The 19861-nt window shown below is 36.8% G+C and overlaps 1 protein-coding gene and 1 long non-coding RNA gene across 6 annotated transcripts in view; one reads left to right on the forward strand and one right to left on the reverse strand.

Annotated features, from left to right (window-relative positions):
- LOC132122181 (myocardin-related transcription factor A-like) overlaps nt 1-15511 on the reverse strand; it is a 28992-nt gene extending 13481 nt beyond the window's left edge. The window contains exon 1 of one of the 5 annotated variants that reach the window (XM_059532143.1): nt 15328-15511. In XM_059532143.1, coding sequence (XP_059388126.1) covers nt 15328-15451 — 124 coding nt within the window. In that variant the 5' untranslated portion in view covers nt 15452-15511. Of the gene's footprint in view, nt 1-1993; nt 2445-10984; nt 11151-15327 lie in introns of those variants that run through there. The other 4 variants (XM_059532145.1, XM_059532141.1, XM_059532144.1 and 1 more) reach the window with 4 other exon arrangements.
- A 3050-nt stretch (nt 15512-18561) lies between these two features.
- On the forward strand, nt 18562-19457 carry LOC132121812 (uncharacterized). The gene is made up of 2 exons (XR_009426321.1): nt 18562-18635; nt 19329-19457. It is a non-coding gene; the product is annotated as an uncharacterized LOC132121812 (long non-coding RNA).
- Nucleotides 19458-19861: the final 404 nt, after the last annotated feature.

Here is a 19861-nt window from a genome sequence, read left to right on the forward strand (position 1 = left end):
TTTGAGCAAAAACAGAATTATTTGACTTTTTGTGAAACTATACATAAAAAATATCTGCATGAAACAGAAACAGCAAAAAAGCTGAATGAGCCACAGATTCACTCTCTACCAGTAGGTGGCGCTTAAAACTGTTTCCTTGGTTTCCACTGTAAACAAAGCAGAGCTGCACTTATGAACTTTAATACGCATTACACAGAGTTAAGACGAAAAAAAAAAAACACCATCTAAACTTTTCTAAAGACAGTAAGTTCCCCTCAGACATACATACATATAAACTCCTACCCTCTAATTGAATCGCGATTTGTTTAGCATCTCAACTGATTTGAATCGTCACATATTTTAATCTATTTTCAACCGGCTCGTGGTTAATCGTTACTTCCCTACCCGTGAGTACTGATGGCATCCCAGGAGGCTTTAGAGGCAAGCGTGCACCTGCCAGTTTTGACACAATGACATCATCAACCACATGGCATTGTTTTATGTGCACTAGTCAGTCAGCTGTTCTGACCTTCACAGTCACAACGTCTGGGGATAAAGAAACCAGAACATCAGCTACGCATGCCAAGACAAACCAAACACTCCTTTTTGTTATATAAAGTAAAATAACAAATAAAGGTTCATTGGCATTAGTAGTTCCATGAAGAGCCTTTAAAGGGTAAGTTCACCCAAAAATGAAAATCAACATAATCAACGTTGTTTACATTCAGTAGAAAGAGCGTGCATGCTGAACGTAAACAATGCTGATTACATTCTGGGGTACTCTCCAAAATGGTGGAAGACTGTAACTCGGGGAGAAGAATTGTTGAATAAATTATGTTATTGTTTTCTTTGCACACAAAATGTATTCTCGCTGCTTTGTGGACTACTTTACCGATGTCCTTGCTACGTTTCTGTGCCTTGATCATGGGAGTATCCTTACGGTCTATGGAGGGTCAGAGAGCTCTCGGATTCCATCAAAAATAACTTAATCTGTGTTCTGAAGATGAATCAATGTCTTACGGGTTTGGAACGACATGAGGGGGAGTATTTAATGACAGAATTTTCATTTTTGGGTGAACTAACCCTTTTAACATCCATGGAAGCACTCCATTGCACAAAAGTTTCTTGACGTTGGAAAAGACTCTACTTCACACCTAGAAAAAAAGTGTTTTTTTTTAGAACTGTTCACTGAAAGTTTCTTTGGGGAACACAACATTGTTCTTCTATGACATTACTGCGAAAACCACTTTTGGAAGTGCGTAAGGGGACAAAACCAATGGTTACCGCTTTAGTGACCAGCTGTGAGGATGTGAATCCTGTACTTTTAAATCAGCCTTTTTTAAGAGCCCCTTTTTGTCACAAGTTCCCATAAAATCCCAGTACACCCACTCTGGTTCTCACTTGCAAACTGAATATGAAAAGTTTCGCTATTTGTTCTAAATTCTTCCTATTCCCACTTCACTTTAAGAACAGTTTTTGACCATCCACTTCTTAGAGCTTCTAGGCACTATTTTTGCACCCCCTGAAGAAGAAACACAAGCCCTCTTGCACCTCTCCGAGAACTTGGCCTGATAGTGTAAATCAATCAGACACTTTTAAATGCCAACCCTCTCTCCATCTTCTCTTCGCAAGCATGGAAAATTCCGAGGGAGACCTGGAAAGTGTGGTGTCAACATCCAGGTCTTGAAATAAAAGGAAAAAAGAAAACAAATCATGCAGACAACTGGGTTAATCCAAGAGCCTGTGTGTCTGGGGTCTTAATTAAACATGCCTCTTGATGAATGTCCTCAAAGCCCCCGGGCCTGGCAGGGTTTACAGGTCAACCGTTGCTCACTCTTGGCTCTGTACAAGCAGCTGGGTTAATCTCAGCACTAAGACACTAGAATAATCGGGTCTGACACGTTAAGACTCAGGACAAACGCTAATGAAGCAAAATTCAATGTATTAAGTTGGGTGCACACCTGGGGGGTGCTTCATTTATACTCTATAAAAACACAAAAACAACAATGCCCACCTTCTTTGAGGCTATGATATGCATGTCTGTCACAGTCCAGACTCACAGATAACTTATCTTGACCATTTCGGATTGGTTTATCCCCAAAAGAGGAAGTATCGATGTGAAGGCAGTGGTTTGTGTCCAGCATGTTTGGATCCAGTGTTGAAAGTCTCTGCAAATGTCAAAGTCAAAACTGATATTCCATTAATGGTCCAAAGTGAGGAAAACGGCGCAAGATTTCCTTAACAGGTATGTTAGTCCACAATGACAGTATTTACAGTGTTTCAAATCACACAATTGGAGAACAGACAGCTTCCACTTGGTTTCTTTCACATCCAAAATCTGATCCACGGTTCTGTCTCCTTTGGTTCTCAAAGGTGGATGCAGCGGCTCTGCAGCTACGTCAGGCAGAGGCAGAAAATGAAGCTAAAGCACATAGGTGAGGACGGCAGAGCACATAGCCTGCTCTGCACTCAGCAGAAGACATTCACAGAACAGCATGTCTCTCACCCTCAAACACAGAGGAGGCTCTGCTGAGTGCCAATGACTGCTTCAGCTCAGCTGTCATTTACTCTCTACAATCTGGCAGACCCCCATTCACCCTCTCAGCTCTTTTAACTGGTTTATTAGGGTAGAATATATGGGAGGTAAGCTGATGCAGTTATGCTCACCAAGGCTGCATTTATGTAATAAAAAATACAGTACAGCTTCACAGCAGCAGGCGCATGATGCAGTTTTCTTCTTGCATTATGCTGTGAAGTGCATTCACAAGAGTTCTAACAGTTAAGACATTACGTGAATCAGAGGTTAAAAAAAAAAACTTCTTGCACAGACGATCGTTTTGTGTCTTTACACATCAATGTATCGTCATGAGCCGCAGGGTTTAATATGGATTTGTGTGTGCATGTTTTTTTCACTCTCACAGATTCTGTTACCATTTGCCATGCATTGCACGGCTGAGAGACTGCAACGACTGAATCTAAAAATCATAATTTGTGTTCTACTGAAGAAAAAAAAGTCACCCACATCACACATTTTCATTTAATTGTAGAATTAAGTATTCATTTATTTTAAATATGTTTTAAAAAATACTAAAACAGCTTCTGCTAAATTGCAAATAAAATATGTATTTTGTAGACAAAAATGAATTCAAATGTAGAGATCAAATGAATTAAGCATATTCACAGTATTTTCCAACTAACACATTTTATTTACTTTTGGAGTCATGAATTGTTTTTTTTGTTTTTTTCAATTGTTAGTGCTACTTTTTATTTCATAATGTAGATTTCATTAACGGTAACAACACTTTCACTTATACACAGACATGGAGTGGAAGGAAGGGGGTCAGAAGAAGAATGTTGGTCTCTTTTGACCTTTCCTTTCTTACTTGCAGATAAAGTATACAGGCGTTTGCCTGTCAGAAATTGACAGGCTCACACACATCACACTTATTGGACTATTGGCGAACCCCCTCATTCCCCCACCCGGGTCCTCTCTCAGTTTTAAATAGTAAGGCCAACTGGCCAAAAGGCTCTATATTCAGCTCAGTATCACCTGTGCAAGCACTGGATAGGGTTACCCACTGCTATCCCAGCGATACAGTTCTTGCAAACATGACGCACACACATTTTCAAATAAACACACACAAAAACAGAATTCCAGAAAGCAAAACACTAAAGGATGGATTAATTGAAAATAAAGGGATATAAAGCGATAAGCTCACCCAAAAATGAAAATTCTGTCATTAATTACTCACATACATGTTGCTCTGCACTGTATGACTTTCTTCTGAAAACAAAAGAAAATATTTGATACAGTTTATCAACTGTCTTTAAAAGTCAATGGAGTCCAAAACAACACTGGACAAAATAAAAAAAAATCTAAATCTAAAAATGACATTAAGGTGAATGAATTATGACAACATAATTTGTGTGTGAACTAGCCCTTAAGAATTCCTGCATGTCTTATCTAATCCAGTTCACATATTTAATAAAAGTCTTCTGGCCACTGTCTATAATGTTCAGATTAAATATGCTAATGTAAACAATCATATAATATTTTCTATATTATAGGGAAATGAAGACCACTATGCACAGACTCCCCAGAGACAAAAACATTACCGTGATTTGCTTTTAGCCAACGAGCTCATTGCTGTCATCAACACTCAGTGAGAATTCACAGCAGTTGACACTCATGCTGTCATTGACCACAAGGGCCCAGCACTGACCACAGAGGAAGTCTACTGCCAGCCTATACCACACCCATAAGTCACAAAAAATACAAAACTCTGCCTTTATCAAATAAAGCACCACAGATAATAAAGTCAAAGTTTATCAAGCTCTGATCAAAAACACCTGAATGAGTAATGCCACGTAGTTTTTATTACATGCATGCAAACAATCCATTATGACTGTCGGAATCATTGCTGGTTGATCATTACTGGCCAAAGTTAACTTAGGGTGTAGCCCCGAATTGAGTTTTTGCAGCTGCTGTTATATTTACAACATTATTTTAAGATTTAAGATTTCCATAACAACCACTAATTATTTTGAAATATATCAAGTCATTAAACATTTCCACAGTCTTAAAAAGGAGAAGTTGATTTTCTATTGCATTCATGCTGCTCTGTTTTTTTTTCAGAATCAGCTTCTGCCTTCTTACCTTTTTACAGTTTTTACCCCAATACAACACTTTTCAACAGTTTTCAAAAGAGTAAAAAGTGAAGGCATGAGAAAGAGAGCATATGGAAAATTAGGCCAGCTGCCTGACTCAAGAAACACAAGCTGCTGAAGTGCAGAAGAGCTCAGCAAATGAGGTTATGTGAGGAACGAGAGAGAAAGAGATTTTCACATCCAAGCTCTCCTGTTTTTGTGAGCCTGTTACATAACATCCTTCTGAAATCATTTCATCCAAACCTCTCTACCTCCTGCCCTATTTTTTCAGCATCTTGACTCTTGTTTTCATTGTTTTGGCAATCTAACATGATGTTTCATGATGAAACAAACAGCATTTTATTCCATTCCAGTGTTTCCTTAAAGGTGCCTTAACCTTATAAAGCCTACTGTATTATATTTAATACACAGACTTATAAGGCCTTTTCTGACTGATGGTTTATACATTTTTTAGAAAGTAAAATGCCTTTTAGTAATTCTAAAAATTCTAAAAACATTTCCCTTCAGGTCACGTTCACGTTTTTCTATGAAATCAGATTTTTATAAAAGTAAACGAACAATAATATTTTAACTCATAAGTAATATTTAAAGATTCTATTAAAATGTTAGTTTCATAAATAATGCATCAGGCTTCTGAGAAACATATTTGTTAATCTCTCAGTCCTCATTGGATCGCATTGCTCTGTGTTTTGAATAAAATCACAATTGAATTAATCATAAACAAACTAAACATTTAAATATCATTAGTCTGCTATATGGTTATAATAATTTTATTGATTCAAACTACAAGAATTTCATTTTATTTTTTCGCCGTATAAATATCTGCAACTGCATCAAATTGCATATTTCTGCTCAATTAGGTGTTTTTCTGATCCTTGGGTATGAGCTTCATATTTTGCATATCATTATGTGAGTTCTAAAAGCCTTAAGTATGAAATATGATAATTTTTCATACTATTATGTCATGTTATGCTTTACAGGGTTAAAACATAAAAAAAGAAAATACCAGATGTGATTGCAATAAAGCAACAAAATATATCTGTACAAAAAAATGAATAAATAATAATAATAAAAACAAAGCAGAAATACAAATTGTATTATTATTATTAATTAAACAGCAGAACAAAATATATATATATATATATATAAAAAAATTTTTTTTAAGTTTCTGCATATTTGTTATTGGACAGATAACCAAAAATAAACAGATTTTTGATAACCAAAAATAAATCTTATTGGTCATAAAAAAAACATATCTGGTAGTCTCTAATAATTCTGATTATTGTGGCTCACTGCGTAGGAGAAATAGTTTGTTGCTGTGAATTTGTCACACTGTGACCGGTTAGGACACAGTTGTTTTGTTGATCTGTACTGATGACATTTAGTAATTGCCATGAAACAATGCACATTCTTTTAAACGTGAAAAATGACTATATGAGTATTTACACCTGGCTTGTCTCGACTTGTTAAGGGAGAGTCACTTATGTCAGTTAAGTCTCTTCTGAATCCTTGTCACTTTCTGACTTTACACAACACGTTTACTGTTTTTGTTACTTCAACAGTGAATTAATAAGAATTAAAGCATTTATTCACCAAATTCTGAACTCCTTATCAGTTGGAAATTCCATGGAAAGATTTAACAAGGATACAAATTGGTCTGTGACAAAAGGTTCTCTATATAATCATGTGCAATCAATCAGTTTACAGCTGTTGATATGTGAATGAGTCAGTGGATGCTATCAATTCAGTCAGAAAGCTGGAACGGCAAGAACAGACAAAACAAAGCAATTGATAGGAGTGGTTCCATCGTGTTCCTGTGTTGAAGCTCCAACATAAACAATAAAACTAAATGATACGGATTTGTAGGATCAATATCATTTAAGATAATATTTTTTTCAACACTCTTAACCAAAAGTACAGTGAGATATGATAACTTAAAATATTCAAATGTGAAAAGACATTCCATTTTTTAAATATGCAATAAAATATAAAATATTTTATAGAGCTGAAACAACGAATCGATCTAATCGATTAAAATCGATTATTAAAATAGTTGTCAACTAATTTAGTCATCGATTCGTTGCTAAATAACTTTTATTTGCCGTAAGCGGCTCATTTCGTGCATATTTCAAATCTGCGGTGACCAAAGTGTGGCAGTAATGAGCCACCGGAGGTTTTACTCAGCCAGTACAACAGGAGAAGTAGCGAATAGCCAATAGCTGGCCTTGTTTTATGTCACGTGCTTCCCGAGCAGCGTCTCTGCGGCCATAGACATCATATGATGTCTATGTCTGCAGCATTCAGCGTGATGTGGGAGTACTTTACATTGAGCCTTTAAAAAAGAAGAGTAACCTGTAAACTCTGCACTACTGCACTGTTTAAGGGGACGTTCACATATCGCGTCTTTTGCGCGCTCAAGTTCGTTATTTCCAACACCGCACCGCATCGAGTTAAAAACATTTAAACTTTTCAGAATGCCGCAACCGCACCGCGGGTCATGTGACAAGAACTAACCAATCAGCTTCATCCTTTCCCGTAACAACGTTAAAAGCTCAGTCAAGATGAAAGGAACAGCTGATCATAGTTGTATATGGATTTCCATTTTGAAATAAATTTAGTAGCAGAGCTACTGCAAGCGATTTTTTTGAGCTACAAATCCATTTATCCTTTGCTGAAATTTCCGCGTCTTCAAGGAGAGAGCAAGGAGGTTGCTTAGCAAAGGCAGACGCCTCAGGGGCGCTTCTGCGCGAGCGCTTTGGAAAGAAGCGTTTTAGGCGCGATATGTGAACGGCCCCTAAGACTTTCATTTGTGCAGATTCTCCAGTACAATGTTGTTTGCAAATGTTTAGTCGTAAAAGCTGATAACATTGCTTTTTAACAGTTAACATTTAAAGCTTTACAAACATGTTCTGTGATCAGTTTGTCGTTTACCAGTTCAAAATTCAGTCGTGCAGCCTAATTATGACTGAATTAGAGAGGTAAATGTAGATATTTGAAATGCACTTTTTTTTCTAAGTATTCACTGCTCTTTTTCACACAGCAGGTTTTTTGTGTGTGTCCCATTTTTTTTCTGGACAACCTTCTGATGGATTTTACTTTAAATTGTGAGTTCCATTCAGGTTTCATGCCATTGGCACTTTTTTTGAAGGATTGTTTACAATTTCACAGCAAAAGCTATAAAGCTGTTTCCCAGTAAATAATAAAATACAATGCACTGCAATTTTATTCTGTTTTATCCTTATTCTTCGTGAAAATATGTTCTGAAAGATTCCTTAATAAGCTTCGTTCGGGATGTTAAACTACTTTAGGAGCTCTAAGGACTGCCACGGTGAAAACATTATTTGAAATCTCCTTGTGAAATTTGCTAGAGTATGGGTCAGTGTTCTGATTGCAGAAGAGTTCAACAAAAGAATTACTAACACAATAAAACAACTCCAGGTATATTTTTGATAAGGATATGACATATATAATCTCTTAAATCTATGCTGAATGATAAAGACCATTTATTAATAATTTACTTGGGGAAAAAATGGAAAAAACTAAAATATAAGTACATAAACCGATTAATCGATTAATCGTAAAAATAATCGACAGATTAATCGATTATCAAAATAATCGTTAGTTGCAGCCCTAATATTTTAAAAGATGACAAATCTCAATCAAATGCAATTTGCCAGCCAATTCTGAATTTTCAGCAGCATTACTCCAATCTTCTGTCTGACATGATCCTTCAGAAATTAATCTAATATGCTGATTTAGTGCGCAAGAAATTGTTGAGGACAGTATTAAGCGCTGCTTATTTTCAAGGAATTCATGATAAATTTTTTGATAAACAGAAATCTCTAAGAAGAGCATTTATTTGAAATAGAATATATAAATATACAGTAATTTCTGACCAATTTAATGCATCCTTCCTAAATATAAGTATTAATTTATTTAAAAAATATTTCTCTCTCTCTCTCTCTCTCTATATATATATATATATATATATATATATATATATATATATATATATATATATATATATATATATATATATATATTCCTAGCTTACAACTATTTGGATCATGATATATTAAAGTTAATTTATCTATGTATTTGTTTGAAATCAATGGGACACACTGAGTTTGGCTGTTGGGTTTGCTATGTAGATGTGGTGCAGTGAAAAAGCAAACAGTACTGTGGATGTGTCTAGCTGACAAAGCACTTTTCATAGCTGAGGGACATGAGCGCATTATTGGTTCTGGCATACTGCACTTGGGCAAATCAATTAAATCAAAGCAGCTAAACTGATGTAATCTTATAAAGGCCACTTTATTATAAGGTTCTGCCTGTGCCTGCAAGTAGTACATACTTCTTAACAACTAAGCCAGAGAATTCTAGGAAGCTTCCTTGCTCCTGGAATACCCATCCATCCTGATTTCAGCCTTGTTGTCACTTCATCATTATCACCACACTAAGCAAGATGTGTTTTCCAGTGTTATGATTCACCTGACATGTTAGTATGCAAGACAGAAGATGCCTTGATAAGCCGAGAGACTGCTGGGGGATTAAGGCCAGCTGCGGGTCGTGTCTATTTAATGCAAAGCAATGGCTCTCTTTTCCTCCCTCCTTCCTGTTATGTTCAGGGCCTGTGTAAGCACGCTGGAGTTAAACTTGGCAAGCAATCCGAAAAGGTTACATAACATAGAAAACCAGAGAGCAGCCCAGAGACAGTCAGTGCAAGACCCACGGCAGAGTAACTGTGCTCTGGAAAGCAATAATGATGCAATACGACATGTAAATCATACATTTGCACAGGATTAACGGTCTAAATCTTGACCTTTATACAGAAACAGCACTGTTATCCAATATTAACTGTAGCAACGGGACTGAAAACGACTTGAGAGCTTCGATCAATCCATCAGTTGCATTTAAAAATCAATGTTAGGATCTCATGGCGACTGCCACAAAAAGTCCACATAATTGGTCTTTTATCTAATATCTCAAGTCAAGGCACCTCCATCTGGAGGACTGGGCTTTCGCAGATAATCAATCACTCTTTACGCATACTTCTGCCAGGACTCTGTGAAACCTCCTTGGCCTGGATCTGATTTATAATGTAGCATCAAACATGGTATGGTACGTTTCCTTGTCTTGTTGACTCAGACATTCTGTCCCAAAAGGAGTCTGGTCTTTTCCTCTAGGCTCTGAGCTCCACTGCCAGACCTCAGGGAGAAAACAGCTGGTTTAAACAACAGAGACCTATCATTGACACATCCCTCCCCGTGCAGCTGGAGCAGTTCCAGGGTGGGCTCTCCACATATTTGTTTCTATAGCATATCATTCTGGAGAGTGTCAAGTACGAAAGCAAAGAAAGAGTAGAAGTAAGTAGTACAAGTGTGCTTGGACACTCTGGGTTTAGGGGGTGTGTCACCGGTGAATGAATGACTTTTAGGTTATATAGGGCCTATATTCCATTCTTCCATTTTTTTTTTTTTTGCAAGTTTTATGTGCAAAAGAGGGTCCTAAAAAGTTGTTGTGATGCTCAGGAAATTTGAGTCCGATCTGGGTCACGTCCTGTTGGCATTCCCCTTCTCTCAGCCCTGTATTGATAATTAAGTTATCCATTTATTTTTTATAATTTTCAATTATTTCATTTTTAGTTATTAATTTTTCATTAACAATATAACAAAAAAAATACTTCTGTTAATTAAATAAAGCTGAAAACACTTAAGTAAAAAAAGAAAATAAATGCTGCCTTGGCAACTAACTGAATTATTAAAACTTAAAAATAAATTAAAGAATAAAAAATAAAAAAAATAAATTAACAAATAGTATAATAGTGTGTGTGTGTGTGTGTGTGTGTGTATACATACACACATATTAGATAGATGGGTAGATTGACAGACAGACAGAAAAAAAACTGCTAAAGTTGTCAATAAAAAATAAAGTTGTCAAGATCCAGGATCAAGTTAAAATTAAATGTATAACGGATATTCTTGGAGAATAATTAATCAGCCACATTCCACAACTGTTTGATTACTTCAGTATTTATCTGCAAACCTAAGCCCAGTTATTTTCCAAACACACAAAAATGTTAAGCATCTTTAATTGCTAAAAACCTCAACAGTCAACTGCTTGAGCTCAGGATTAAGTAAATGTTGTGGTTTCGTGTGTTTTAGACCTCAGTTCAGACAGCAATAAATCCTGAGCAGTACTTCACAAACAGTGGGCTTAGCTTTTAAACAAAGTCGATAAACCTCAACCTCACGGTTACCACGCCTCAACACGACTTCATTCACATCAGCAAACATCTAACATTAAAAATAAAAATCCAAAAGTGCAAGTACTGTACCTGAATGTATGGCCATATCCCTCCAGTGCAGAAGAATATGGATACGATCACGGCCAATCTTTATTAATCCATTTCAAGACCGAACAACACAACAAGCTATGAATGAAGCTGAATGACTGAACTCCAGACTGTTCTGCTGAGAGATCCAAGAACGGCAGGGTGTGTCTGTGCCCCTCACCTTCCTCCACTCAGAGCCGGCGTGTGTGTGCACGTCCTACAGATGTGGGTGTGTTAGCACAAGTGTTTGTGTCTGTGGCAGCCAGTTTCTTCCTTATTACTGCTTAAGTGCTGCTTTCAGGCTCCGCTTTCAGCTGTGCTGTTGAGCAACTCCTACTTTTCCTGCTCCTTGAAGCCATTTTTTTTCATTCCAGGAGAGAGGGGAGGAGAGATCAGGAACTTTGTGTCCTGATTTGAGGTCACTGGTTTACTATAGAAGTAAACGTGTGTGAGCTACAAGCCAGAAACTGAAGTCAAAACACATTCCAGATCACCTTTAGCCCTCTGTCATTGTCCTGACCACCTGCTTTCTTAGGCAGGATTTCTGCTCTGTACACAATGTTATGCAATCAAGTGTTTAGGACGGCTACCCAACACACATCCTTCCTCAGGGCTCTGTTCTCTCGTCCAAACTTCTTCACTTCAAACTCGCTGCACGTTGCTAATTTTGACAACCGCTGCTTGAATTTCCAAGACTACTATGTAGAAAAACTACCTCCAAAAAAGTAATTTGTTGATTCATTGTCCAGCTTTATGTGGCTTGCTAAAAGAAAATCTCAGCCAAAAAGGTTTTTTTGTTTGCCTTTTTTTTTTTCAGAAACTGTGCTAAAACTGACAAATATAGTCATTTTAACACTAGTTTTAAATAAAATTTGTATAAAAATTTTTTCTAGTTTTATCAATTAATTATAATTCTACATCCTATTTTCTATCTAAAGGCATTTTAAATTAAATTTTCAATATAACATTTTACAATAACATCTAGGTCCCAAATTTTAATTTTTATTTCATTTTTGTTTTTAAGAATGTTAATTATTTGGAAATGTAAAGAAATGCTAATTTGTATTCACTTTTGAATTTTGACCACAATATTTCTCTATAGACGGAAAGTTTGTTGCGCATACACTGTAAAAAAATAAATAAATCAAAGCAACCAACTTCAGGACATTTTTGAGTTTTCTCAACTTACTGTATTAACCTTAAACAACAGAAAGTTGTTTAAAAACAAAAAGATTTCCTACAAAAACAAGTTGAGAAAACTCAAAAGTCTCCTAAAGCTGGTTGCCTTAAACTTTTAAGCTTTCTCAACTTTAAATTTTTTTATAGTGTAGTATGTGTGCATCAAATGTAAATAGGAGTACTTTACTGTCAATATATCAGCCAGTTACATTATATCGAATTAAACCTGCATCAAAGACTTCAGATATACAAAGTAGGTAAAGTCATAATAAAAAAGCCATAAAAACAGAGATGCTCACTTCGGAACACACATGCACACTGGCTGGCTCAGCCTGAAATATTAGCTTTCTTTAATGCTATCTGAGCAACATTTATGGGACAGTTAATACCGAATTTCATTCAATTTTTAGGTTTCAGGACTTCCCCATTCCATCAGACAGGACTTGGGCTTGGATTGCTGAAATAGCTTTCATTAGGCATTGCAAATACAGCTAGAGAGTGAAAAGACTTTCCTTGAAAGAGACTTTGTCTGCATCTCTTCAAATGCACACTGCTGTTTCTTTACTGTTGTTAACAGTAAACTGATCTGCTAAATAGCAGTTTCTGTGGTTATTTCTCTCTGAAATTAAATCCCTATTGACTTGCTAATAACAAAATGCACCTTATAGTGATCACTTCTGTTTTGTGCAAGAGAAGAGAGAAGTCTTGCATCAACATGTCAGCTACTGTATATAACCCTCGATGAAGTGCAGCTCGGGGGGGCTGAAGACTGAAAAAAGGGAGTGGTGACTGCAGGCCGTGAGTTTCTGAGGTGCTGTCACATGGGAGTTTACCTCTTAACTGGCATTCCTTCAGTTCTGGAAAAGAAAGCAACAACATCCCACCACTCACCTGCCTACCACAGCAAACCTTACATAATAACAACCCACAGATTTTTCAGAATGGAAGTGTAACCCGTCTGGAGTGAAATCATCACATGCTGCAGCGTCTGTACGTCTTCCTGCTGGCTCGGTTTAATTTTCACTTCTTTAAATCATCCTTTCCTCAAAGCTTCCTGAAGTCAAACCGAGTGTCTGCTGTACATCAGAGAGCTGAACGGACATGCTTTAAAGAGTCCTTCTACATGTCACACAGATTTAACAAGCCATATGTACTGTACTACTCCCACATGACCTGAATATTCATTCCTTTATGTAAAGAAAACTGTGCATTACATAACTTAATGAATCAGCGACCTGCACAATGCTTATGAATTTCCTTGTTCACATTTAGCATACACACAATTATACATCAGCACTGCAAATTAAACTTATATCAAAAAACACCCTCCATATTTTCAATGTGAATAGTTTCCAAAAAAAAGACTATCTTTCCTTCCATTTCACGGCACCCAATGTCTCTGAGCAAATAGCTGCAGTAATAAAGGCAACTGCTTAAGACGTTCTCTTTGTTATCGGCTTTAACACTTGTACGCTTCTGTGCATACAAAGTTGTAACATTGCAACTGATCTAATTACATCCAAATAACATATCTGGCTGTACATCCTGTTGCATTGAGAAACTCCACACGACTAAATTGTAAAATCATTCTTTATCTAGTTACCTAGTGGCTAATGAAACGCAGGCTACCTCTACAAAGAAAAGAAGCAAAGCCTATTACATTGTACTATTCACCTTTTTTTGCAATGTAAACACCACAGCACTTGAATATTAGCGCTGAGGATCAATACAGATTTGGTGATTCAATTTGATTCACAAGCTGTTGATTTGATTGCATGTTTATTTCGAAGATCGTGAATAATTGAACATTTTAAATGAGCCCTAATAAATATGGTAATAACTAAATACCAGGTGTAAAAACTTTTCAAAATTGAGGTCAGTAAGAGTATAATTGATTTTTTAAGTCTATTATGCTCAACAAGTCTGCATTTATTTGTATAAAGTACAGTGAAAAAAGGAATATTGTAAAATAGTAGTGCTGTCAAGCCATTTAATTGCGATTAATTGCATACAAAAAAAGTTTGTTTGCTGATATATGTGTGTTCTGTGTGATGGTTCTGTGTTCTGGTGATGCGGCCACAATGCAAAGCGGTCTCACACCTTGGGTGTGCATTATTTTTATAATAACTCAACGGCCTGGAGTCAATTGTTCCGCTTATACTACGGTTACCACACCAAGACATCGATCAGAAGATATATTTAAAGGGATTCGTCCGGTTTTTGTACTTAAAATCGCTATTGTGAGTAGGATTATTTCTTCCGCATCTCATCCAATGCCTCTTTTGCTAGTTCCAAAACGTCATTTTAAAGCTGGTACTGGAGGCTTGAGCCATGATAGCATTCTAATGCAGTTATTAATGAAGTTATTAGAAAGAGAGCGACAGAGACACAGAGAGACAGACAGACAGACAGAGAGAGAGTGAGAGAGAGAGAGTGAGAGAGAGAGAGAGAGACACACAGAGAGAGACAGACGGACAGAGAGAGTGAGAGAGAGAGAGAGACACACAGAGAGAGAGAGAGAGAGAGAGAGAGAGAGAGAGAGAGAGAGAGAGACACACACAGAGACAGACAGACAGACAGAGAGAGAGTGAGAGAGAGAGAGAGAGAGAGAGAGAGAGAGAGAGAGAGAGACACACAGAGAGAGACAGACGGACAGAGAGAGTGAGAGAGAGAGAGAGAGAGAGAGAGAGACAGAGACACACAGAGAGAGAGAGAGAGAGAGAGAGAGAGAGAGAGAGAGAGAGACACACAGAGACAGACAGACAGACAGACAGAGAGTGAGAGAGAGAGAGAGAGAGCTTATATGAATTACTCTGCAGCAGCATCTCTAAACAGCGCTGTTATTACCTCGCTACTGAGAAATGTCATGTATTTACTTTTGGAAAATCGTCTGTCATGTTGTTGTTTTTGTTAGTCCTGTAATTTCCGTTATTACAGTTTTACTATATGTGAAGTGATATGGAACTGTAATGCGATCAGGAGAGCTGCCTGGAACTACGTTCGCTGTGAATTTCCCAGAAAATAATTTCACACCTCAGAACGTTCGTCAGCCAATCAGATTCAAGCATTCAACTTGATTGTATAAAACATGATATTGAATGGACAGATTGTGTGTTTGGATAACTTAACTTTCAGTAAGGGACTAGCACCAGTGTGCCATAACTCACCATTCTTGCGCTCTTTCAGGGGCGGTAAGCTTGGTACAGACCGCAGAGAGAGTTCCTGAAGCTCACTGGTCACCGCCTCGCTCTGAGGACTGGGCACAGAGCCGTTCCCCACGGCAGACACCATGCTGCCAGGGCTTAGCTCCTCCCCACGCTTGGCTTCCTGCGCTGCCAGGGTGACAGCTGGGTGAAGCAGTCAGACCTGTGATGGGTTCATTACAGAGACAAGGCTGAATTAGAAACTGCAATACACAGATATAAAGGGCATATGGGTATATTTCTGTCATCGGGCATCTTTATATTTTGGAATAGGCCAAATAAAGACTTGTTCACATTCTAAATAAATGACCTTTCAGAGTAAATGTTTGATGCAGCACAGTCTGTGCTAAAACAAAAACTGTGCCATGCATTTCCCTATATTAAACCACTCGCTAACTTAAACCAGTGAAACCACTGTGGTTGTTACATGTTCTGTAAAGCACAAAAACTACAAGTTCAGACATGAAGTAATGTGCAACTCGCACTGGAACTCACACACACTCAATGTCTTCCAATATGACTGGAGGCAGCGATTTACACAAGCATGTGAAACAACATCAGGTGGAGAACTCGGAGCCTCCAGCAGTACGTGATTTAGGGAGATTTTTGGAAAACGCTTTGTCTGGTCTCGTTTTCGACAGAACAAAGGCTGATTGTATGGCTGTCTAATCTGCGAGTGAGAATAAGTCAGAGTTCTACACATCTGCAGCTCCATGCCTATTCATTTGTTAAATATTTTGGATAATCTGATAATGAAAACGGCAAGAAAAACTGCAAACCATAGTATAAAGCAATGCATGGTATTAATAAAAACAAAATATTGCAGAAGCTAATGAAAAAATTCAGAAAAATGCAGTTGATTTAAGAACATTTAAGAGTACAGTACATGATTCATATGTATAACTTGTATCTTTTTCGCTGAATCAAATTGAGCAACCTGCAAATTTTCTTTTGAGTGTTCACAGCATTTTGTTTTTATTTTAGAGGGTACACACACACACACACACACACACATTGTGGATTAATCTAAATTATCCACCCATCTGTCCACATCTCAATGTTGCTGATTGTGTAATTTAGCCTTCTTTTTATTTATTTGCTTTCATTGTCCTTTTCTTTCTTCATCCCAACAGTCGGGCAGAATGCATTAAGCAGAAAAACTCTGGCATAAACCCTGGAAAGAAGTCTAGCTCAATCCCTGTAGTGGTAAAATGTCCACATGGAGCATTAGACGCAGTTTCCAATGAGACATTAAAACAGCTTAAAGTATCATCTGACTAGGAGCACAGTGAGGGCAATGGTCATTCTGAGCATTAAAACTGTGGAGATGGCATTCACAAATACACATTATGCAACTCTCCACTTGTGAGGTAATGTAGCACATCTACTGACATTAAAGGGACAGTCCACACAAAAATGAAAATTCTGTCTCCGTTTACTAACCCACTTACCAAAGAATATATTTTGAAGAATGTTGGTAACCAAACAGTTTTGGTCTTCTTTGACTCCTGTTGTATTTTTGTCTATATTGTATATGATTTGATTCAATGGGAACCAGAACTATTCAGTTTCCAACATTCTTCCATATATCTTCTTTTTGATCCACAGAAGGAATGACATCTAACAGGTTTGGAACGACATGAGGGTGAGTAAATGATACCAGAATTTTCATTTATGGGTGAACTGATTTACTGGAAATAGATCCGAATATGAGAGGAGTATTCCTGAATGCTGTTCTTATAAAGAGCAACCAAATCAATGTCGGACTATATAACTGAGTTATTGTTTCGAGTAAGCATTGTCCATCTTGTTAGCTAATGCATTCTTCATTAGGATCTCATCAGCATCCAGATTCTATCGATACGCCAATCCCACCCTCCCGTCCCAAGAGAAGAGAGGTGGGGTGGAAAAAAGACATCATTTTCTTTTAAACAGTTACCTAATATTTGACAAGCCTTTTGGGACTATTTAAAAGTTTTCCTATTGCTGTACACCTGACCATTACGGCAAGTTGTGCACTTTTCTTTGAGAAGTAGTAATAGATTACAGTACATTGTCTCTTGCCAACTAAGAAAAAAAGAAAAGAAAATCAATAACACGTTAATATTAAAACCTGTCTGGCTTATAACATGGCTCTCTAGAACACTCGATTCTGATCTGAGGTGAAATATTGTTTATGACGATGCGAAACGGTACTTTTCACAATTACTCATGGAAACATACTGGTTCTGCTTTTGCATCATTCCAATGCAAATCAAAACAGCTGAGTGGCAACACTGTGCAACTTAGTAGTTCAAATATAGCAGTTCAGTAGTAATTTTGTGGTTAGCAGCATAAATCGATAAATAGAGGTTCCCAATCAGTGGGACTCAGAAAACTTCCAAGGGGGCAAAAGGATGACTTAAAAATATTTAAAATAAATATTATTAGTAGTATATTAAAATAATTTAACTCTAATTAATACAGAAATGCTAAAGAAAATACTTTTTTTTTTAAATAAATAACTGAATCACAAAATTAATCCAATAAAACAAGTGGTTTTTGGTCCAATTTCTGATAATAATAATAATAAAAAAAAAAAAAAATGTTAAAAACAAGCAGATTTGTCACACGTGGAGCATAAATCGTTGAGAACCACTGCTTTATATAAGTACAACAAACTATTTTTTTCAATTAATATACATTAAAGATAAAAGAACTTAATATTCCATGTTATTGTATGTATTTATTAGACAAGCAGATATACAAAAAAGCTGAATAATGTACAGTCAGCAGGTTATCATTAAAAAATGAATCCTTCGAGGTGATACAAGACCGAGATGAGACTGATGCGTCCCAGTAACGCTGCTGGAGTGTACTTTGTAGGAATGACAGACTGGCTGCACATTATCTTCTAAGAACATTCCAAGTTTCCAGGAGAAACAGTGTTCAGACATGCAGTGTTCAGGTCCAGTACACTGACAAGGGGAAAGACATAAAGCTCTCTGACATTCCTCATTGTGCAGGTCCATGCCTGCCTTTAACCATCAGCCACAAAAATAATACTAAAAACACATAAATCTTCACCCCATATCCCATTAACCAGAAAGAATAACATAATATGGATAGGCACATCCTTCTGGAGTAGATCAGGTATTCTGAATGTGCCATGCTAGTACAGATGACTTCATGAATCAAATCAATATTAAATTGCACGATACCTTAAATATGAGATCCACAGCAACAGAATTCAGCCTCATTTCCACTCAGTTTGAGAGCATCTTGAAGGCCTTGTGAAAGAGAGGATCGGCATTTGTGATGAAACTTTGTCCAAATACATAATCATTGCACAATATCCCAAAGCCAAACATCTAAATTACGCCATGAGTTACAGATACGTGTTGCCATAGCAGCAGTCAATGCAGATGCTTATGTAATAATCAGAAATGCCTCTTTTATACCAGTTCATGACCATGCAAATCAAAGAATTGACCTAAATAGGGCAGATTTTATTCATATATAATAAGACCCTTGACCTAGCTAGTCTTTGTCCTTCAAGTGGAAAAGGGACAGATTCGCATGTGTTGTTGGTTAGCAGGTGTGTCCCAGCACTAGCTCATCTAATGCGTCATAATTCTCTTAGAAAATAAAACCACGATTCTTTTTTTTTAACACTTATTATTTTATCACTGATGCGACATGACAGGAAATGAGAAGCGTGTGTTGCTATGAAGCTCACACATTTGAAAACCCATCATGTTAAACGAGACTAAACAGTCCAGATATAGCAGGTCAGATCCTCGTCGCGACAGCTGCGTGTATGTAGCAACAGACACTAGTGGATCAAATGAAATGTGCGCTGAGCAACAATACATGAGAAGCGGATGAACTGTCACATACCGCTACTTGTTCTGACTATTTTCAAACTTTCATCGTTTAAAGGGGGACTCACATGCGAACATGTTTGATTTGAACGACTTACCGAGTCGCAAAGTGAAACGCAACAACCGTTCAGCTTTACAAAGGTGTTTATGTACTCAAAAGAATGTAGTGAGGCATCCGGCTACTCTCTGCTGTTGAATCGCAGTGCTGTGAAGCCAGTCAGCACAGCCAAAGCGCTTCCGGAAAATAAAAGTCCGTTTAAGATAAAAACCTCATGATCTGCAGATAAAGATGTAACGTTACGAATGCAAAAAAAAAAAAAAAAAAAAAATATATATATATATATATATATATATATATATATATATATATATATATATTAATTGTCTTCCGAATATTGATAAACATAAAAATACAAATATAATAAAATGTAAAACAAAACAAATTTACATTAAATAAATAATAAACAAACAATAACAAATATATAATGATAAATAACATGAAGTAAAATGTAATTAAACAATGCAGTCAGACAATAACTGGTGGTTTTGTGCTTTAGAGACCAATGGCGTTGACTAGTCCTGCTATAAAAATAAGAAATTTGAATGATTAAATAAAGGTAAAAAAGAATAATAAT

This window comes from Carassius carassius, chromosome 40, assembly GCF_963082965.1.
Source record: "Carassius carassius chromosome 40, fCarCar2.1, whole genome shotgun sequence".
Classification (NCBI taxonomy): Eukaryota; Metazoa; Chordata; class Actinopteri; order Cypriniformes; family Cyprinidae; genus Carassius; species Carassius carassius.